The sequence below is a fragment of the Aquarana catesbeiana genome, linkage group LG13 (genome assembly GCF_042186555.1).
Source record: "Aquarana catesbeiana isolate 2022-GZ linkage group LG13, ASM4218655v1, whole genome shotgun sequence".
In the NCBI taxonomy this organism is placed as follows: Eukaryota; Metazoa; Chordata; class Amphibia; order Anura; family Ranidae; genus Aquarana; species Aquarana catesbeiana.
Window position 1 is genome coordinate 106,795,772 of NC_133336.1, and position 19,757 is coordinate 106,815,528.

General features: G+C 43.0%; 1 protein-coding gene across 2 annotated transcripts in view; it reads left to right on the top strand.

Annotated features, from left to right (window-relative positions):
• The window catches only part of DPH6 (diphthamine biosynthesis 6), a 198,109-nt gene that overhangs the window by 72,000 nt on the left and 106,352 nt on the right, over positions 1-19,757 (top strand). For both annotated transcript variants that reach the window (XM_073609884.1, XM_073609883.1), the window contains exon 8: positions 7,097-7,184. In XM_073609884.1, the coding sequence (XP_073465985.1) occupies positions 7,097-7,184 (88 nt within the window). The remainder of the gene's footprint in view (positions 1-7,096; positions 7,185-19,757) is intronic.

The window sequence follows — 19,757 nt, forward strand, 5'->3', positions numbered from 1 at the left end:
AGCATTGTACATGTTTAAGGCATGTAAAATTTATGTTAGTGGTGCACAGGTTTCAAAATTGTGAGTTTAGTGGTCCGTGAGGCCCAAAAGGTTGGTGACCACTGTGCTGGAGAATAGTACCACTACTGGTCAGAGCAAAGCTTAGTATCCACTCCAAAATGTGGTTCACTATTAGTTAATTTTTGCTGTACGTTGCTTATAGTTTTCATTTTATTTGTGCCGTCCTTCAATCAATTGCTTTTCGTTTTTTTTTCTTATACTAAGTAACATTTATATTCCCTCAGCAGTTTTTATGTGTTTTATGTGTTAATTGGTTGCCAACTGAGGTTTCAGGGGATGATTTTAGCCCAAATAGAAGACTTAATAACTCTGCATGTACAGGTATCATTGATTGGATCAGTCAGGATTGTCCCAATGTTAGGATACCTCATAGCTGGAGGATATAAAAAGTCTCATCTGAATATCTTTATAGGAGTAATGGGTGACAGATAACACTTTCACTTTCTAATAATCAGCTGAGCTTTCTCTCATATTTCTGGAGCTAATTATAGAATGTTATTCGTGAGTTCTCCATATCTTGCCCGGCCTGTAATTATAGCTCCACTATTAACGAGCTCTCTTCATAGCCGCAGGCGACAGCTCTGTGAGGTCATCTCTTTGCCTTCAGTCCTGTCTGGCTATCCTCTGCTCACATATTTGCATATGTTACATATGTACTTTTTGTGGTGCTTCAGTATCGACATTATTTCAAATCCACGTGTCTACTTTGTGATTGAAATGTGTGCGTTATGTTTGCTGAGAGTGCTGTTGCTTTGAACCCTAGATTGAAAACCAGTTTGGGGAGGTTTCAGTATATATCGTTACAATTCTTACAATTTTTTTTTTGCAGATATACGCTAAAAATCGTCAAGCTGATTTTCAGTTTAGGGTTTAAAGCAATACTGCTGCGCAGGGCTTTTACAGAACCTATATTATTCATATAATTCTATTACTGTCATTTCTTCTATTATTTAACCTGCCATAAAATAACCCTCAGAATCATATAATTTTAGTATTAAGGGAAACAACTTTTAAGGTGCCATATACAACTTGATTTTGTCTTCTTCTGCTTGCTATAACAACCTGGATGTAGGACTCTGCATGCTATTGAATTCAGACAGTCACAGCACCAGTGGTTGCCTTAATACAAAGGCGCTTCTGTAAAGTGGTTGCATTTGGTAGGATGCAGTCATTGTTCAGTGGATAATTTTCCATCCTGCTCAGCTGACTTTTACCTTGTAAACAGGGTGGTACTTACAAGGCCACCCATGGTTTGAATTTTTGCAGATTCAGTAGGAATCTGCCATAATTGGAGCCGTCAGATGGAGCCGTTAGATTGTTGCTACATACTAATAGCATGATTTTCTCCTATCACCTTCCAGGACGGCACATCTGAGAGATAAGGGCTCCTCCCTACAGGAAACACAATTGACAGCTTGTTATAAGTCCCCACCCTTCCCCTTGATCCCCAGTATTGATTTTCTTTCTCCCGAACACAGTAGCATGTTTGTTTTGTTTAAAGACCAAATGACCGGGGAGTGTCTGATGGTCCCCTGTTGAGACAGGTTTTAGGGAGGCCGGGGAGGGCTGAACTAACGTGCAGGCTTGTCCTTTTTCTTAGGTCGCAAGTTTTCACCAGCGCTCTGGCCGTAGGGAGTGCGCACCATCGCTGGATGTGCATGAACCACCGCCACCAGCCGCTCTCTTCATTGCTGGGAATCTTCTTGCAGGAAGTACTGCTCTCCAAGCCTCACTCTGGTACACGGCCGCATCACAGGAAGTGGGCGGTGCCGGCGTTACAGCGCAACCCGGGAGTGTTGGAAACACCGGGAGAAAGCGTGGAGAGCGGCGTGGAGACAGGGCAAGGCAGTGGAAAGTGGTTGGCTTGCTGTATTAGCCCCACTAGCGGTACCAGCAGCCCAGGACCCCGCCAACCTCCTCATAGAACAGGAGGAAGGGAAGGCAGCTGCAACTGCGGGCAGGTCCTTGTCGGAGCCCAGTGAGTACAAACCCCCCTTGGAAAGGGAGGAGGGGAAGGGGGTGAGAGGTCCTGGATTCTAGGTGTCTGAGAATCTTTGGGATGGCCAGAACAGGCTGGACTTCACCAATCACCTTACCCTTCCCCCCTCTCCAGTACAAGCCCACAGTTAGGGGGAAGACAAAATAATGTTATATGCTATATCTTTTGTCTTACAGAATACCCCAGCGGAGCCCAGGAGGCCCCAGATAAACACCCTCCTGCCGCTACAGGGCATAGCTACTCAAAAAAAAAATGTGGGTACTGTAAGGATAAACTCCCAAAGTCCCACTCAAAGCCCTTCTGCTATAACTGTATAAACAAACTAGCAGGAAAAGAAGCTTCTGCATTGATGAAAAAAATTCTCTCATCTATGTAAACGGAAATGCTGGCAAAAGTCAAAGCTTTCCGTGATGCCGCCGGTCAGTCAACAACCCAGGGCCCTGACACAGAGGAGCTTACCTCTAGAGAAGGCACATCCTCCCAGGAGAGCCTCTTTGGAGGGGGACCTAGTGCTCTTCTCCCACCCTCACAGTCACTCCTTCTAGCCCAGGTAGAGGAGGAAGAGGAGGACGGGGAGGGGTGGCTTTTGGAAAGCCAGGCCAGGTCAGAACACAGCTCACAGGGGAGCTGGATCCAGACCTGTTAAGTCAGACTCGGGAGGATGCCAGGTTAAGGAGACACCTCTTTACCCTAAAGGATCTGGATGCACTCTTGCAGGCAATATATGCTACTGAGAAGATTCCAGAAGCCCCTAGAGTAACCTCAGCACAGGACAAGGTATACAGGGGGCTGAGCAAGGCTCAATCCAGAGCGTTCCCACTCCATCAATCCCTTAAGGATCTGGTCCTACAGGAATGGAGGGAGCCTAAAAGGAGGATTGTCAGACAAAAAACTTGGAAAAGGAGGTTTCCCTTTAATCAGACTGACGAAGAGACATTCTTTAAGCTCCCAAGACTGGATGCAGCACTGTCTCAAGTCACCAATCTGTCTGACCTCTCCTTTGAGGATGCACGCAGTATTAAGGATCTGATGGACCATAGAGCAGAATCCCTTCTTAGAAAAGCTTGGGAGGCTAATACTTTAGCCATGGGTCTGTCCTTAGCAGCAGCCTGTGTAGCCAGGAATGCAGATTTCTGAGAAATTGACCAAGCACCTGTCTCGAAGCGGGTGACGTCCTTGACTCCCTATCAGTGATAGGAAAAGCTGTCGCTTACCTTGCAGATGCTGCAGTTGAGCCTGCAAGAGCCTTGGCTAAAATGGCCGCATTAATCAATTCAGCTAGAAGAGCTGTCTGGATTAAGGCTTGGGAAGGAGATGTTACGTCAAAGGGTAAACTGTGTGGCCTACCCTTTCAGGGTTCATTGCTGTTTGGCCTGGGCCTGCACGAAGTTCTGTCTAGGTCTTCAGAAAAGGGTAAAAAATTCCCAATAAAGCCCAAAAAATAGAAAATTTAAAATAATTTTTCGAGGCCCCCCAGGGCAACCACAGCATAGAGCCAAAAAGGAACCCAACATAGTAGGGGAAAGCAAAAGAACAGTTTATTGTTTCCCCCCCCAAGGTTGGCACCAAAGAAACCAAGTGACGCCAAGATCAGGGTGGGGGGACGGCTGTCCCACTTTGTCCCTGGGACAGCAGTTACATCTGCCAGATCCTGCGAGAGGTTTATCGTCTGGAGTTCTCGGCAAAACCCCCTCTATGATCACCCTTACACATCCCCCCAGGGATACCCTGAAAAGATCTGCCCTCCTGGAGGGTATCCAGGAATTTGTGGAACAGCAGATGGTGGTACCAGTATCAAAGGAACAGTACAAGGGATTCTACTCCCACGTATTCGTTGTTCGCAAGCTGTCAGGAAAGTATCGGCTGATAGTAAATTTAAGAAACCTGAACAGGTACCTGGAATACAAAAAGTTTACTGTGCTATACTACTCCGTACGCGAAAACCTCATGAAGGAGGCCTTCATGACGACTCTGGACCTCAGGGATGCCTACCTGCATGTGCCAATTCACGTGGATCATCAGTCATTCCTGAGGTTCGCAGTAGCAGTCGGAGGGGAGATTTTTCACTGACAGATCAGAGCCCTTCCTTTCGGGTTAACAGCCAGCCCAAGGATTTTTACAAAAATCCTAGCAGAGGCAGTAGCCTTTCTATATCTCCAGGGTATATCTCTAATTCGATACCTGGATGATCTACTGATCTCCTGGACCATCAGTCTCCCAGGTCAGATACCAACAAAGTAATGTCAGTTCTAAACAACCTGGGTTGGATAATCAACACGGAAAAATCCTCCCTCGAACCAGAACAGGTCAAGACCTTTCTTGGTTACAGGGTGGACACCAGACTCCAGAAGCTCCTCTTGCCAGAGGACAAGGTGACAAAACTAGCTTTATCAGTGGGGGGGCTTGATAAAGACCACGTCACGCTCCAGAAGGGAGGTTCTAAGAACCCTAGGTCTGATGTCGGCAAGTATACCATAATAATGCCATAATCTGGTATACTTGCCGACAACTTCACTCAAGAGACCTTCACTTCTTCCTGTCTTCATGGAACAAAAAGAAGTCCTTGGATCAGGAGATATTATTAACCCCTCAGGTTCTGTCAACTCTGGAGTGGTGGACAGTACCCAAAAACCTAAAGGGTGGCAGGCCGTGGGCTCAGTGGAATTCGGTAAAAGTTACCACTGATGCCAGTTCCTGGGGGTGGGGGGCCCACCTTGGAGAGGAGAAAGCCCAAGGCCAATGGAACAGCTTGCTAGGTCGGATGTCGTCCAACTACAGGGAGCTCAAAGCAGTGGGGGGAGGACCTGAAAGCCTTTCAAAAGAACATCATGAGCAAGGAGGTTCAAGTGAGCTCTGACAACGCCACTGTCGTAGCCTACTTGAGCCAAGGAGGCACCAGGTCCAGACTCCTGCTAGAATTATCCAAGCAGATCCTGGGTTGGGCCGAAGGAAAGGTTCTCTCTATTTCAGCTGTCCACATAAAAGGGACAAGCAATACCGAGGCAGACTTCCTCAGCTGTCAGCCGATAAGACAAGGGAAATGGGAACTGAACCCCGAGGTATTTCAAAGCCTGGTGCAATGCTTTGGAAATCCGGAAAATGGATCTGTTCGGCAACAGGCAAAACAGGAAGGTAAAGAGATATTTCTCGATTTCCCAAGAGAGGGAGTCAGAAGGACTAGATGCACTGACTCAAACCTGGCAGTGCAGGCTGGCTACGCCTTCCCACCCCTAGCACTGATTCCGCGAGCTCTTCAGAAGCTCAGCCAGTCCCCAGGCCAACTCCTCCTGATAGCACCCTGGTGGCCAAGGAGAGCTTGGTTTGCAAGCGTAAGTTCAATGGCAGTGGCAGAGCCATGGAAGCTCCCGAACAGGCCGGATCTTCCCAGGCAAGGTCCAGTACTACACCCAAGGCTGGAATTTTTCCAGCTGTCGGCCTGGTTAGTGAGCGCCAGATCTTAAAAATTAAGGGCTGCTCAGAGAAAATAATAAGTACCCTCCTTCTGAGTAGGAAACCATTGACTAAAAAGATTTATTCTAAAGTTTGGAAGTCTGTTCCTGGGATAAAGACAGACAGATGACCTCCACCACTGTTGCGGTTATCCTGGAGCTTCTCCAGGATGGAGTAGACCAAGGTCTAGCGGTTCCGCACCCTTCGGGTTCAGATAGCGGCTCTCTCTGTCTATCTTGATGTAAGATTGGTAAAGGAAGACCTCATTAAATGTTTTCTGCTGGCCAGGGAAAGCATTTCCCCCGTCTCCAAAAGTAGTTTCCCTCCATGGGACTTGACAAGGGTGTTAGAGGAGTTATCGAAACACCCATTTGAACCTATAGAAGAGGTTCCCTTTAAGTTTCTAACCTTAAAATTGTCACTTTTGCTAACAATTACTACAGCTAGGAGGGTCGGGGACTTGCAAGGGCTGTCCATGAAGGAACCTTTCCTATTGGTACAGCCAGATACGTTCACCCTCAGGGCAGATCCCTTGTATCTACCAAAGGTAGCATCCTTATTTCATATGACGCAAGATATAACATTGCCATCCTTTTGCGATAAACCAAAAAATGAGAAAGAAAAGAAACTTCATTGTCTGGATGTAAGAAGGTGTCTCCTTACCTATCTAGAAAGAACAAAGAGTTTTAGGAGGTCCAATCACCAGCTAGTTTTGTATGCTGGGTCTAGGAAGGGACTTCAGGATTCTAAAGCCTCAGTCTCCAGATGGATCAGGGAAGCTATCTCCATGGCTTATGAGAGTTCTGGAGTTCCAGCACCAGCAAAGGTTAAAGCTCATTTAACCAGGCCACTAGCAACATCCTGAGCTGAAAAAGCATGGGCCTCCTGGGAACAAATCCGCAGCGCGGCCACCTGGTCCAGTCAGGATACATTCCTGAAGCACTACCGTGTGGAAGTGTTGTCACAGCAAGACTTGGCTTTTGGTCGGAAGGTCCTACAAGCTGTGGTCCCACACTGAAGGTAGGCCTGTGTTTACTTGATTATCCTCTCAGGTGTGCCATCCTGGAAGGTGATAGGAGAAAACCTACATTAGACTTACCGGTAACGGTGTTTCTACGAACCTTCCAGGACGGCAGGCCTACTTCCCGCCCCATGTGGAGGGAAAGATAAGCTAAACGCTAGATGGTAAGTAGCGATGCTCCTTGTGAACCAGTTCAGGATTGCTTTATTACAAATTGGGGATCAAGGAGAAGGGTGGGGACTTATAACAAGCTGCAGTTGATTGTGTTTCTTGTAGGGAGGAGCCCTCATCTCTCAGGTGTGCCGTCGTATATGGTTCGTAGAAATACCGTTACCGGTAAGTCTAACGTAGGTTTTAGTAAATAGAGGGAAACATCAAAACCTGCTTGAAGTGGACATTAACATGATGAGGCATGCTTTGTGTGGAGGCGACATACCTCTACTGTTTAGCTCCATTTATCTTATGAGTGGGAACTGTCGTGTTACATTCCTGCATCTTCTGTCATGTTTGTGCTTAGTGCAGCTGTCCAGCCATGTTCATGACCCCTCTGTCTCTTTATGCTGCAGTGATTCCACAGAGGTGATGATGCATTCTAACGATGCCTTTGCTCCCGTGGCTTATCTTCGAATGCTGAAGCTTCATTTGAAGGATAAAGTGAGTAATGTTTGTTTTGTTAACCTTAAAGGCGAAAGTCCATCAGAACAAAATAAATGGCAAACACAAAATGTGATCTTCCATCGCTAAGATGGAATTACATTGCTTGAAATGGTAGACTGACTCTGCAATTGACATGGCAATTTTCCTTTTATGCATGTTATTTACCTGTAAAAGCTTCCCTTGTGTAGATATCCATATGCCCTGAGACTGCTGCTGGGTGCTGACATCTTTTTTTTTTTTTTTTTTTTTTTACAATTGAGGGGTGCTGCCATCTTGGATGTGATATCAGCAGTCCCAACATACTCAGAGCTGTTACTGAATACAGGGCTGTATTCCCAACCAATCACCCCCAGGAAGCTACATGAAAGATTATGCGGGGGGTTCTGGGCTAGACTATAATTTTCAAGGGGATGGGGCATATGCTGAGGAATTCCTGTAGTCAGATTTTCTATCGAATTCAAAGGCACATTGAAGGTGAATAAAAAATACAATTTAAGTAAAAAATACTTGATTTTTTTAGCGATTTTATGTATTGTAAAGGGCTTTAAACACACTTCTGGCTATTTTAGCAGCCAGGACTGTGTTCATTATGGTCAAACTGTCAGCTTTTTGTTAGAAGTGATGGGGGCAGCCCAAAGGTACCACTGCTTGACAATCCCTGCCATGTATCTTAGGCATGGCAGGTGGAACTGAGGGAGGTCAGTGAACATGAATAAACCCGAAATCAGCGAGCATCTTCTTATTTGAGCGTTCACAGTCATTCACCAGCTACTGGGGCCAAGGAGGAAGCTGTTCAAGCAAGAACTGTGCCTGTTAAGCTTCACTGGGGTCCAGAGGTGACATTACAGGTCTGATAGACCCCTGGTGTCACCTTAAGCTCTTTCCACTGACTATACACATATGTTCAGCCGTATAGAAGTGGATCTTTATGCATGAGGCTGCATATATGCATACCTGTGTTTGTGCACAGACTGGGCTCTCGCTGGACTCCTTGTCACCTGATCACTGTGATAGCCGCTGACTGCCTATCACAGTGATCAGTCACTGTGCAGCCCACTCCTGTGTTTTTTTTTTCCCTCTGGAGGAAGATGCATTGTATATTTCTCTCCTTGCAGGGGAGAAAAATGTCAATAAACAAGAGTGTAAACAAAAAAATTAAGAGGGCACAGCAAACTATTCAATGCGATACCCACAACTGGAATGCACAGTTCGGGCTAGGGTGAACCTAGCCTTAGTGTCGGTTAGGGGTTGATAGGGGTTAGAGGTTGATTTACCAAAACTGGAGAGTACAAAATCAGGTACGGCTGTTCATAGAAACCATTCCGCTTCCTTTTTTTTTTTTGTCAAAGCTTAATTGAACAAGCTGAAGTTAGAAGCTGATTGGATACTGTGCACAGCTGCATGAGATTTTACATTCTCCTGTTTTAGTAAATCAACCCCTTAGTGTCAGTGTGTTTTAGGTAGGATAAAAAAAAGCATAATGCACTTTAGTTTCTGGGTCCTACTACGGGTACAGACAACAAATAACGTGTGATCAACAGGAGCAGTAGAATTTATTTTTGTTTGTTCTTGTGGTAATTATGGTTAATAGCAAGAAATATACTGCTAAATAAAATATATATATATGTATATATATATATATATATATATATACAGTGGGGACGGAAAGTATTCAGACCCCCCTTAAATTTCCATTTTTCACTTTTTGTTATATTGCAGCCATTTGCTAAAATTATTTAAGTTCATTTTTTTTCCGCTTTAATGTACACACAGCACCCCATATTGACAGTAAAACACAGAATTGTTGATGTTCATTTTTGCAGATTTATTAAAAAAGAAAAACTGAAATATCACATGGTCCTAAGTATTCAGACCCTTTGCTGTGACACTCATATATTTAACTCAGGTGCTGTCCATTTCTTCTGATCATCCTTGAGATGGTTCTACACCTTCATTTGAGTCCGGCTGTGTTTGATTATACTGATTGGACTTGATTAGGAAAGCCACACACCTGTCTATATGAGACCTTACAGCTCACAGTGCATGTCAGAGCAAATGAGAATCATGAGGTCAAAGGAACTGCCTGAAGAGCTCAGAGACAGAATTGTGGCAAGGCACAGATCTGGCCAAGGTTACAAAAAAATTTCTGCTGCACTTAAGGTTCCTAAGAGCACAGTGGCCTCCATAATCCTTAAATGGAAGACATTAGGAACAAACAGAACCCTCCCCAGAGCTGGCCGTCCAGCCAAACTCAGCTATCGGGGGAGAAGAGCCTTGGTGAGAGAGGTAAAGAAGAACCCAAAGATCACTGTGGCTGAGCTCCAGAGATGCAGTCAGGAGATGGGAGAAAGTTGTAGAAAGTCAACCATCACTGCAGCCCTCCACCATTCGGGGCTTTATGGCAGATTGGCCTGACGGAAGCCTCTCCTCAGTGCAAGACACATGAAAGCCCGCATGGAGTTTGCTAAAAAAACACCTGAAGGACTCCAAGATGGTGAGAAATAAGATTCTTTGGTCTGATGAGACCAAGATAGAACTTTTTGGCCTTAATTCTAAGCGGTATGTGTGGAGAAAACCAGACACTGCTCATCACCTGTCCAATACAGTCCCAACAGTGAAGCATGTTGGTGGCAGCATCATGCTGTGGTTGTGTTTTTCAGCTGCAGGGACAGGACGACTGATTGCAATCCAGGGAAAGATGAATGCGGCCAAGTACAGGGATATCCTGGACGAAAACCTTCTCCAGAGTGCTCAGGACCTCAGACTGAGCCGAAGGTTTACCTTCCAACAAGACAATAACCCTGGTGGTCGTGGATGTGCACTATCAACATGTAATACCGGGGGGCGTGACCGGATGTGTGTGTGAGTGGTGTGAGACGAGCTGCAGCATGGAGTGAGAAGAACTGTGTGATTTCCCTCCGCCCTCCACCCCCTCCTTAAGGCAAGCTTGTGGCTGACGAAGTTAATGCTTATGCTTCTCTGGTACGGTACGGAGTAGCGAGGGAGGAGTGATGAGCATCTATCCCAGGGATATCCCGGAGACGCACGGAGACACACGAGAGGTTCCGAGTATCTAATCCACCCTGAGCCGACCCGTCCCCCTGACTACAACTGGGAGTGATGTCACACGCTGTGTGCCGCACGCTGTTTGCAAGCCATCCCGCGTGTAGAGGACACTGGCTGCTCGACACTAGGAAAGCCACTGGAGGGCTCCCAAAGGGACAGTGAGAGCATGTTCTATTTTTTTTGGTACATGGAACGAACAGTGGGAGAGTGAGCGGGCCAGAGGAACTTTCTTTGTAAAGGAGCAGGTGCATAAAGAGCTGGCAAGGACTTTGCTACAGATCCGCCTGACATCCAGATTTCCACCAACAGATATGAAGGTCACGTGAGTAAGGAGGAGTAGTAATGTTTCAAGACTATGTCGTTTGCCGCCTAACGTTATCGCTATCCCAGTGGCCAGGTAAATCGTGTTTGGATAAAGTTTTTCTGTGGATAGGTACTACTGTTTGGTGAGTCTGAAAAGTCGCACAAAATCGCATACGCTAGAGACTGTGCATATAAATATCAGGCCGTTAATTAAAGATCTTGAAATATAGGCATTTTGTGTGGATAAGTGAGCAGTTTATTGTCTGTGCATACTTTAGTCCTGGAAATGATGTAAACTTACAACTAAACCCTTGATCCATATATCATATACTAGATCATCCATATACCATATTTCATTTCCATATACTATACTGTTAAACTGGCTTAGGGCTACCCCCTTACCCTAGCTATCCAAGGAGGGAAGGAGAAGGAAGGAAGAAAAGTCAATAGAAACAAGATGCAGCACCTACGCTCCTCCAAGGATAAAAATCCCCAGCAAACGGCAGTAGCCGCAGCGGCTGCAAAAATGGAACAATTTGCACATACCCCAGTTCAGACTCCACCTAAGAAGGGGTCACAGTCGCAGTCTAAATCACAACAAGGGGGCTTAATGGACAGAAAAAGCTTGGGCCAGGGCCAGAGCCAGTCAGCAGTTACAGCTCCGCAAGCCCAGTCAATAAAATCAAATGTAAGATATATCAGCTGATTCTACCTTACCTGCAGATAAGGAGCCAACTTTGATGGACGTATTTTTGGCAGTGAATGCATGCAATGTTTCACTTAAGGATCCGTGTGAGCAATTGAAAGGTGTAAAAGAGGATTTGACGTTAGACAGGATTTGCAAAAAACAGCGGAGAGAACGGTCTTGGAAGGAAGAGTAAGCCAGCTAGAAGATGATATATCTCCATGAATAAAAGAAATGAAAAGCATGAAGGAACAGATATCCAAGCATGCCTCCAAAATGGAGGAGATGGAGAATAGGAGCCGAAGGGATAATGTGAGGCTGGTGGGCCTCCCTGAAAAGAGTGAGGGTCCCAACCCTATAGAGTTCCTAGAAAATTGGCTGGTTGAACTTTTTGGAAAATAATCATTTTCAACAATGTTTTCGATTTAGAGCGCACAGAGTGCCCTTTAGGGCCCCTCCAGCAGGTGGATTTCCGAGACCTTTGCTGATAACGTTTCTTAATTATAAGGATAAAGTGTCACTGTTGCGAAAAACAAGGGAGGCGGGAAATATTTTCTTTAACGGTACTAAAATATCATTTTACTCTGACTTTTCGACGGATCTTCAGAGTCGTAGAGCAGAGTTCATACAGTCTAAACGCACATTACAAAAATTCAAGCTGACTTACGCCCTTCTCTACCCAGCAAGACTACATGTAAATGCACTGGGGGGAACCCAGTTTTTTTAATGAATCTCCAGCCGAGGTGGAGAAGTGGCTGGAAGAAAACAAGGAGAAACTTTAGATATTATGTAAAGAGGGGGAAGGTTGTATAGGATGTATTATTAGCTGTTTTTTTTTTTTGTTTTTTTTTGGACGGGGGGGGTAACTACACACAGTTGTTGTATGTGGTGCAATGGTTGGGAATGAATATGGGAGTAGAAATGTGGAACAGGTGATGTGGGAAAAGGTCACTGATAAGCCTCTTGGGGGTTACCTAATTAGGTGGTGGTGGGGGGGTAGGAGAAGGAGGAGGGAGATGTGGGGGGAAGAGGGAGATATTATAGGAACAGTTCAAGAATTAACACTGTTGAAGTGTGGATTAAAAGTAGTCACAACATGTAGGAATAGGATAGGAATTTGTATCTGTTGGTTGCATGTTAATTCACAAAGTAATAATTACAGGATAGTGATATTTGAAACTCACATGAAATTATCATTTGAGTACTTATTCACGTAAGATGATTATGATGGTGAAGATGTCTAAAATCACTAACAGTATTAAGAAAGATATTGGGATCACAGTTTAAAACAATGCTTATTAGAGGGAAGTTAAAGCATGAATTTGATTTGAATTTAGTTCTAAATAGTATTTTCCAAAGCTATGTTTATACCTCCTGGACCGTTGATGCAAAATAAAACACTCAATATAGGCTCCCGGAATGTCTGGGGTCTGGGGACATCGACCAAAAAGATGGCAGTATTTTCCATGTTGGAGAAATATAGAGTAGAGCTGGTATGTCTGCAGGAAACCCACCTAAGTATACAGCTCAGCAACTTCAGACTAAGCAATATCAATATCACTCAGTTCACTCCTCCTATAGTAGGGGGGTAAGCGTCATGGTGAAAACTGGGGTGAACTTTTCCTGCAGACAGGCTAGTATAGATGAGTTGGGCCGATATATCTTTCTGCACTGCGCAATCTATAACAATATGTATACTCTGGCAAATATCTATATTCCTCCACCATTTAAACTGGATGTCATGCTCAGATTAAGTGAATTTTTGTAAGATAAAGAAGGAGTGCCGGTTATAATAGTAGGAGATTTTAACGAGATTCTTGATAGAAAGTTGGATAGGTTCCCCACACTGACTTTTTCAGAACCCATGGGGAAGAGTTGTTTGAGTCAATTTCTGCATGAAATGGGGTTATTGGACTTGTGGAGAGCGCGGAATCCAGGAGTACTGCAATATTCTTGCTACTCAATCTCGTATTCCACGCTCTCCAGGATCGATGTGGCCTTGGGAAACGATAGAGCGCTACAGACTATGGAAAAAATTACATACTGGCCAAGAGGAATATCAGGCCACTCTCCAATAGTGATTACATTGAAATTAGGAGGGAAAAAGCCCCAGAAAGAGTGGAAAATAAACCCTTATTGGTTTGAATTAATTAAAAAAACGGATGGGGTCCTCCCTAAAATGAGAGAATTTGTAGAAATTAATGAAGGCACGACGCCGGCTGGCATTTTATGGGACACCCTAAAGGCTTCTCTTAGGGGTGTCCTAATACAACAAGTGGCTAAATGCAACAAAGATGCATTTAGCCATTATATAGCTATTTTGAAGCTGAAAATAGCTATATAATAGACCCAACTCCTGGGAGGGAAACAACATGGTTAGAAAAACAAGAGTACAAGTTGGTAATTTTGCAGAAAGTTGAGATTAGACAACTCCTCCAGCGGCAATCCTCTTTAGAGGGCGAAAGTGTAGGAAAAATGCTGGTGCGGTTGGTGAAGTCCAACTCCACCTCATCTACTATTCTTTCTATCAGGTGCACGAGTGGAGAAATAATATCAAATACTACAAAGATAGTGCATATATTTAGGGAATATTATAAAAATCTTTATACTGCCCAGAAAAAAAATGTGGAGGGCGTGATGGAGGATTTCCTATATAGCCTGGAAATTCTGTCCATCTCGCAGGAGGAAAGGAATGATTTAGAAACCCCATTAACCCTTGTTGAACTCCAACAGGCAGTAGGTAATATGGCAAACCAAAAATCCCCTGGTCCAGATGGGCTCCCAACTGAGGTGTATAAATAGTATGGGGATATATTAATTCCAGAGTTGCTAAAAACATTGGAAGGGGCGGCCAAAGAGGGACACTTGTTCGTTTCAATGTTAGAGGCAACTATTATAGTGCTACAGAAAGAAGGAAAGGACCCCCTAGATGTAGCTGCATATAGGCCAATCTCTCTCCTATGCTCTGACGCCAAAATATTGGCCAAGGTCCTGGCAGCAAGGTTAAATAGAATTATCCCTAAACTGATTCATCCAGATCAGGCGGGGTTTATAGCTAATAGATCTACAAGCACGAATATAAGAAGGGCTTTCTTAAATTTACAATCCCTAATGGTGAACAAGGGATCAAGAGCTGTATTGTCACTGGACGTGACTAAAGCGTTCGATAGTGTGGAATGGGGATATATCTGGCGGGTGTTGGGGAAATTTGGTTTTGGGCCCTCTTTCATCGGCTGGATTAAAATGCTCTAAGACAGGCCAAGTGCAAGATTAAAAATCAATAACGAACTCTCGGACAGGTTTGAACTAGAGAGGGGGATGAGACAGGGGTGTCCATTGTCTCCTTTGCTCTTTACACTGGCAATGGAACCCTTGGCTATCTCTATAAGAATGAGTCCGGAGATAATAGGCTTTCAGAGAAAGACGGGAATCGCGCGATATGCGGATGATATCCTGCTCTTCCTGGGAGATATGAGCCAATCTTTGTCAAGGACAATGAGTATAGTGAAGGAATTTGGTAGCTTTACAGGGTTGGAGATAAACTGGGAGAAATCAGAGTTATTACCAATGGACCCCATTAGTGACTCAGTAACTTCCGGATTGCCGCAGCTGGCAGTAGTGGATACTTTGAAATACTTGGGGATTACTATGACGAAAGACCCTAATCTTTATATAAGCAAAAATCTTGTCCCACTCCTGTCCAAATGTAAACAAAAAATTAGCATCTGGAAGCGGTTTCCTTTATCAGTGGCCGGAAGGTGCAGCTTAATAAAAATGATCTGGATGCCACAATTGTATATTCTGCACAACTCCCCAGTGTGGATATGCAAGAAATGGTTCAATAAAATCGAGAGCCTTTTTAGGGAGCTTATATGGAAAGGGGGAAAGGCTAGGATTAGACTTAGTACACTTCAGCTCCCAGTGGGGGACGGCGGGTTCGCACTTCCCCATGCGGGGCGTTACTATTTATCATCCCAAATGCAGCAGCTACTGGGATGTGGTGTCCTGCATGGAGGTACTGCCAATGGAAAAATATTAACAGGGGCTTTACATAATACTGTAATTGAAGCGCTAGAGGCAGAATCTTTTCAATATAAGTACCCAACAATCAAAATGTTAATTCAAATATGGAAAACAGTTAAAAAGCAGATGAGATACAATGGGCTTACTATATATACCCCCATCTGGAATAATAGTAACTTGCAGGAAATTCTTAGGATAGGAAAGGTTAGAGAGTGGTAAAAACAAGGCATCAAAAGGTTAAGACAACTCTATTTGGGTAAAACTCTTAAAAAATTTCCGGAGTTGAAATGAGAATTTAACTTACCACAGAGCACATTTTATATTTATTTACAGCTGAGACATGCCCTTGAGGCCCAATTTAGGAACCACCCCTTAGAATGGAAAGAAACACCTCTCTTTCAAAGTATATTGCAGGTAGGCCCTACTAAGGGTCTAATCTCTGAAATATATGGGCAAATAAGTAAAGAAGTCAACAATGGGAGGAAACTCCACTCTGTAAGAGCAAGATGGGAAGAGGATATAGGGGCAATAACACAGGTGCAGTGGAAGAGGATCTTAGAGTTGGGACCGTCGGTGTCGATCTCCCCCCCTCAGAAGATATCACATTTGATGATGTTAAATAGAGTCTATTATACACCCAAGCGGCTTTTTAGGTTTGGTTGTAGATCTGATGACAGATGCCCCAGATGTCGGGGGACTGGGGATCTCATACATATGCTGTGGAGATGCCCCAAGTTGTTCCAGTACTGGGAGGGGGTGATCATTAATATGAGAAATATATTTGGAATCGCATTAGAGAGGGAGGCCATGGTGTGCATACTGGGGTATAGGTGGGAACGGGGGGAGAAGAAGAGCACTACAGTGGCAATTCAGAGATGTCTGTTCCAAGCCAGAAAAATGATTACATCTAGATGGCAATGAAATATACCCCCTACAGTAAGGGACTGGATTAGTACAATAAAGGAAATCCTCTGTAGAGAAAGAGCAGTGTATATAAAGAAAGGTAATCTTAAGGAATTTGATGTGATGTGGAGGCTGTGGTTGGAAAAAGTGGGACCTCCTGAATAAAGTGGTAAAGGATAAAAGAGAGCTGGAAAAACAAATAGAATAGTTAACTGTTAGGGAAAGGAGTTACTAGACCAATATGGGAACGATGTCATAGCCAATTTCAACAAGATAAGTTATAGGTTTAACAATAACAGATTGATAAACCCGCCTTAAGAATTTAAATCCGCGCATAGTGGTATGGGAGGGGGGAGGATGGTTAAAGGGTGGAGGAACTAAGGGGTTAACATTAATTTTGTAATATTGGAAACAGTGGTAGAAGGGGAGTCTGGGGAGTCCCTACCTCCATGGTTTTTGTTCTTTTTCTTTTTTTCTTCTTGTTTCTCCTTTTTTCCCTTGTTTTTTTTCTGTTCCATTTTAGTATATTGGACTCCTGCTTTTGTATAATTATTAATCCATATGTTGCGGTTGTGGCAATGATTAACTGATGTTTTAAATATCTATATGGTTATTTTTTTAATAAATTGAATAAAGAACAAAGTAAAAAAAAAACAAGACAAGACAATGACCCTAAGCACACAGCTAAAATAAAGGAGTGGCTTCACAACAACTCTGTGACTGTTCTTGAATGGCCCAGCCAGAGCCCTGACTTAAACCCAATTGAGCATCTCTGGAGAGACCTAAAAATGCCTGTCCACCGACGTTTACCATCCAACCTGACAGAACTGGAGAGGATCTGCAAGGAGAAATGGCAGAGGATCCCCAAATCCAGGTGTGAAAAACTTGTCGCATCTTTCCCAAAAAGACTCATGGCTGTATTAGATCAAAAGGGTGCTTCTACTAAATACTGAGCAAAGGGTCTAAATACTTAGGACCATGTGATATTTCAGTTTTTCTTTTTTAATAAATATGCAAAAATGTCAACAATTCTGTGTTTTTCTGTCAATATGGGGTGCTGTGTGTACATTAATGAGGAAAAAAAAATGAACTTAAATGATTTTAGCAAATGGCTGCAATATAACAAAGAGTGAAAAATTTAAGGGGGTCTGAATACTTTCCGTCCCCACTGTGTGTATATATGTGTATATATATATATATATATATATATATATAAAATTACATTTTTTTATTTTGGGCCAGTTTTCCTTTAATAATAGAAAAAAATCTGAAGATCTCTATTACTATTTACCACCAAAAGAAAATCCAATTTGTCCTAAAAAAAACAAGGTATAATCAACCTGGATAAATAAAGTAGTTATGACGATATGATATGTAAAGTTTTTTTACCACATGTTCAAGTTGCAAAATTGTGTTCATGCATTAACATTTGTCTGTCACAAAGGGGTTAAAGAGGACTTGGAGTTTCACTAGTGCACACAGTTTAAGGCATGGCATATTTGATATCGATCTCTTTTACATTTCTTATATATTATCAAAAATGTTGGTAATAAATTGTGCTTTTGTATACTAAATGCACTGTCCTGCATTTTCCAGTAGTGTTTGTACATTTTGTTTCAGGCCTACTCCCAATAATGTTCTGTAACTATGGTGTGTTGACCTACAGTTGCTATTTAATCTAATTCAATGGGGTCTATGGAAATGTGTGAGTAAATATGTTCTCAGATGCTTTGCATTATAATTTTTAATCTGGTAAGAAAAAGCCGCCAGTACATCTTGAAACAAAAGGTTGACTCAAGTAAATATCTATTGGGACCCCATATTTATTATTGAATTTGTGGTAATATACTACTGTATTCCTAGAAACATTTTTATTTAAGGTGAAGTAATAATTTAAAGCTGAGAATTAGCTAAAATAATCCCTACAGTTTTAGTCATATCACTTATCTGTAATGAAGCATGTTCCAGGTAGCTGGATCATGGAGAAATCTTCACTGCAGGAATGCCTGTCTTCTTCTTGTCTCTGAGCTTCCAGAGCTGCGGTGGTCTTTAGACAGAACTACAGTACAGATGGTGCAACGAGGACTTGCCTCTTTCTTTCTCCTTCATTGGGAAATGTTCTTTAATTGGATAGACTGCCTATAATGTGATTGGTGAATGGTGGAGAGTCTGATCAGTCACAGAATTCTCTCCCCTGTTCATAGAACATGTTGCAGGCAGTGTAATCAATGAAATAACTTTTGTACAGTGGAGGAGGAAGAAGGAGAGAGTATGTCTCTGCTGCACAACCTGTATTGCTGTTCTGCCTGAAAACCCAAAGCAGTTAACCATCACAGTGCCAAAAGTTCAGAAACAGGAAGAGGACGGGCATCCCCAAAGTGAAGATTTTTCAAGGATCCAGCTTCCTGCACAACGTGGGACTTAATTCATTACAGGTTATTGATGTGACTAAAATTGTAGGGAGTTTTAAAGCTAAACTTCAGCCTCATTTCTGCATCGAACATAGTATGTAGATCTATGGCATATGTGTTTTATTGTTTGGCGTTATTACGTATGGAGCCATTCTGTTTAGACAACAGGATTAGTTAGAAGAAATACTTTACAACAAGACAGCAGATTTGAATACCTGGAGAAGGAGGAAGCAAAGAAATAGGATCAAAAGTCATTTCAGAAGACTATTTCAAAGAGTTTATACATTTATAGTTTATATAGGAGGTATTGCAATAGGATAAAAAGTTGAATTCATGTGAAAACACCAGTATTGTGCATAGCAGTTAATTATACATCAACAGTTTAGCATGTTCAGATTAATGATAGTTGATTTTTTATTGATTTCTAGAGTATATACCAAGTTCCCTGCTAATTGACATAATTTGTTAATGGGGAAATCATGACAGGATAGATCATACAGTGAATGGGCAGGTCTGCATTCTCCATGCATGACAGCTTAATTTTAAACTATTGCAGCGCTTGGTCAATGAGTTTAAAAGTGTGTGATGTCGTCATACCAAGATCAGAAGAGCTCTCTAAAGCCCTCTGAAGTAAGTTTGTGGATGTGTAGGAGTGTGGCAAGGGAAAAAGATTGCCAAGTTATTTGAAATCAGACATTCCACTGTAAGGAAATAGTAGTGGCATAGATTTCAAATGACTGCTAATTTTTCAACTACTGGCCAGTCCAGCAAATTCAGTCCAATTACTGACTGCCTAAAGCTAAAGAAGTCTCCAAGAACCAAGAAGAATAAATATACAAAAAGTGTGGCGTACATTTTTATTCAGCTCCCTTTACTCTGAAACCGTAACTAAAATCTAGCGGAACCAATTGCCTTCAGAAGTCACCTAATTAGTAAATAGACTCCAACTGTGTGTAATTTAATCTCCGTATGAATACAGCTGTTCTATGAAGCCCCCAGAGTTTTGTTAGAGAACCATAGTGAACGAACAGCATCATGAAGGCCAAGGAACACATCAGACAAGTCAGGGATAAAGTTGTGAAGAAGTTTAAAGCAGGGTTAGGTTTAAAAATAATCCCAAGCTTTGAACATCTCACGGAGCACTGTTCACTCCATCATCTGAAAATAGTAGAACAGTAT